Below are 3,653 nucleotides of genomic sequence, written 5' to 3' on the forward strand. Positions count from 1 at the left end.
TTTTTTGCAAAGCAAAGACAACCAAAAACCTTAATATGATCAAAGGAAGGGATTTTGTTGAATAGAGCTTCAAAATGAGTTTTGTTTTCAAGGAGTGGAGTTGGGGTGCGGTTGATTAAGTATGCGGCATGTAGAACACATTCACCCCAATAAACATCAGGTATGGTTCCTTGAAATTTGAGAGCACGAGCCACATTAAGAATATGACGGTGTTTGTGCTCAACTAGCCCATTTTGTTGTGGTGTGTAGGGACATGAACTCTGATGAATGACACCATGAGTACTGAAGAACTCATTGCACTCAGTGTTAAAAAATTCAGAAGCATTGTCCGACCGAATATGCAGGATTTGGGTTTTGAAGTGAGTTGATACAAAGGCGAAAAATTGTTTTAAAATGCGAAGAGCATCAGATTTGAATTGCATTAGGAATACCCAAACACATCTCGAAAAATCGTCAACTAAGGTGAGAAAATAATGAGCACCTTCATGAGTGGGAGTGCGATGAGGTCCCCATATGTCTATATGAACAAGATGAAAAATATGGGGAGATTTGTGTCGCTCAACAGACGGAAACACGGTTCTGGTTTGTTTGGCCAGTGGACATATAGCACAATATTGTGTGAGTTGATTTTGTGTAATAAACGGTAAGCATCGCAATCGAGCAATAGACATGTGACCAAATCTTTTATGCTAAAGATCAATATTATTATTGATAGATGAGGAAACATTACAAGTAGGCAAATGTTTTGGTATAGAAGCAACTGGAGTACAAGAAATATCAGGCAGTTGATTCTTTTGCACAACAAGTGAGCATGGATTGACAAGATAATACAAGCCATCTTTCACTTTACCAATCCCCATTATCTTCCCAGTTAAGAGTTCCTGAAATAAACAAAAGGTAGGATAGAACACCACACAACATTGGTTATCCTTAGTGGATTGAGAGATGGAGAGGAGATTGAATTTGAAATCAGGAACGTGAAGAACGTTTGGTAATGTGCAAGAGGGTGACAATGAAATTGAACCGGTTGAAGAAACAGAGGTAGAGTTACCATTGGGTAGGCGAACTGATCCATTGGTCAAAGGACATGGCTGAGGAGTTTGAAGTCCAGTAGAGATACCTGAAATATGAGCATTTGCACCACTATCCAATATCCAATTGTGAGCATCAGAAAATGACATCAAGCTGGTAACCAAACCTGCCAAATTGGCTGAATGTTCTTGATGGACATTAGAATTCTCAAGCAAACGAAGAATTTGTGCATATTGAGTAGGTGTGAAGGTAACTCCCGAGGTATCAGCGGGTGCTGCAGATGTATCACTAATTGTGCTGTGTACAGATACTCGAGGAGGCTTTAAAACTCCTTTAATCCCTTTGGCTTGAGGAAATTTCTTGTGTAGTTTATGCCCTGGTGGGTAACCAATCAATCTAAAATAATTTTCCTTCAAATGTCCTGGTATTGAGCAGTGGTCACACTTAACAATGTCAGAGTGCTTGGAGGATGAAGAATAAAAAGCTGTTGTAGGAGCATCGGCCATTGATTGGAACGTCATCACATGCCTGTGTTATTCTTCTTGACTAACCAGGGAATACGCTTGACTAACAGAGGGAAGTGGACTCATGAGGAGAATCTGACTTCGAATTGGACCGTAGCTATCATTAAGACCCATAAGAAATTGAATTAGCCGTTGTTGTTGCTCGTTGTCAACATAAGAACGTGAAGTAGGGCATTCACAAGTAGGAGAACTCACCAACGAAGCTAATTCATCCCATAATTGCTTAAGTTTCGAGAAGTAAACAGAAATGGTGCTCGATCCTTGTGATAATCAACAATATCACGATGAATAGCATAGATGCGTGAACCACAAATCTTATCGAACCGTTCCTTTAAATCTGCCCAAACACTAGAGGCATCCTTCGCATAAACCAGCCCGCAAAAAATCTCTTTGGATACCGAAGAAAAAATCCAGGACAAAACAACTGCATTGCAACGCTCCCATTGATAAAGAGATGGTGAATTTGCAGCTGGTTTTCGGCATGTACCGTCGACAAATCCGAGCTTATTCTTCGCGTGCAGAGCAATCTTCATGGCTCTGCTCCAAATACCATAATTCTCCGGTCCAATCAGTGAATCGAGAACGAGAGAAACCCCAGGAGCATCAGATGGATGCAAATACAGAGGATCATTAAAGCTGAAATTTGAGGTTTGAGCTGCCATCTCACATGAACACAGATTCAATCGTTTCTACGCAGATGCATTTCCAACCATATCAATGCGGATCGATTGAAAAATTAATAGCTCTTATACCATGTTAAAGTGCACACAAATTGTGTAATCTGCATAGATCGATCAAAGATAATGAAGAACAATAAAGAGATGAACCGCTCTCTATCTCAGGAAAAATGAGAGAGTTTTTTTTTATTAAAGAAGAATGAATTACATTTTCTCACAGTGTCCGTTTATATATGTACAAGAAGTGAATGTTGGTCAACTAATTGACTAAGAAGCTAAAAGACTAATAATAGGGGAATACATGACAGTGTGTAACAAAATTCATTTTCAATTCATTTTTCTACTTCTGAAAATGAATTTACAACTGATATTGGAAGCCCTCATAATAATTAGAAGTGGGCACTAGGATCCGACCTGATAGAATAAACAGGTAGTTCGGTAATTTAGGGTTCTGGTTCTCGGGTCGGGTATTAAACTTCTACCCAATCGATTAATTTTTTTAATTTATAGACAAAATCATAAATTTAACTAAAAAAATTTGTTATCTTAGTTATGTTTTGGTCGATGATTGTAATATACTACTAAAAAGTAATATTCTCAGTATAAAAAGTAATATTTTTTAATAGATGATCCAAATAAGATATTCGTCTCACAAAATACGACCCGTGAGACCGTCTCACACAAGTTTTTGCTCATTTGATTTAATATTTTTTTAAAAAAAATCGAATAATATCCTAACTGAACCCGATGTAATCGGGTGGGCATGGATAAAGTTTTTCGAATTTCAGGTTTTATTTTTTAGTACTCGACCAATCATTAAAACTGGTAAATATTTCTTCATTGTCAACTTACTTCATGGTGAAGGGTTCCTCAAACTAAGAATAATTAAAGTGACGTTTCTTTAAGAAAATAATTAAAGGAGGAGGATATGTTTTTGGTTCATAGTGGTTTTTGTTCAAATTAATTTTGTAAATAAAAATTTGGCTTTTGAGATTTTCAAAATACCGAAATGAATAAATTAATGATTTCCAATTTATTTTGGTATAAAACATAATTAAAACGGTTCTTCTTTAATTTTATGATTTCAATTGATATTATGGCTTGTGTCATGTGTGATTTTAAAAGAAAGAACTCCATAAATAGTCCTATAAATTTATGTGTCTAATTTTCGTTGGGAAACTAGTCAGGTGACATTGGACATCATTATACCAGAGAGTTTTAAGTCCAACCAGAGAGTCATTGTAATCAGGTATGTTTGATAAACATACAAATAATCCACACCTTACTTCATTGGTTATTACACGATTATTACGGGATTCAAGCACATAAACTAGCTCCGGATGTTCACACGTGACTTACTAATATATTTTACATGACTGATGTGATTTACAGACTATTATGTAAGTTCAAAGGTTTACCT

At 36.5% G+C, this 3,653-nt stretch overlaps 1 protein-coding gene across 1 annotated transcript; it reads right to left on the reverse strand.

Annotated features, from left to right (window-relative positions):
* Window positions 1-1,759: 1,759 nt before the first annotated feature.
* LOC142550726 (uncharacterized) lies at window positions 1,760-2,218 on the reverse strand. Its single transcript, XM_075659800.1, has one exon. It carries the CDS (start codon window positions 2,216-2,218, stop codon window positions 1,760-1,762), a length of 459 nt encoding a protein of 152 aa, XP_075515915.1.
* Window positions 2,219-3,653: the final 1,435 nt, after the last annotated feature.

This window comes from Primulina tabacum, chromosome 7 (genome assembly GCF_025594145.1).
Source record: "Primulina tabacum isolate GXHZ01 chromosome 7, ASM2559414v2, whole genome shotgun sequence".
NCBI classification, from domain to species: Eukaryota; Viridiplantae; Streptophyta; class Magnoliopsida; order Lamiales; family Gesneriaceae; genus Primulina; species Primulina tabacum.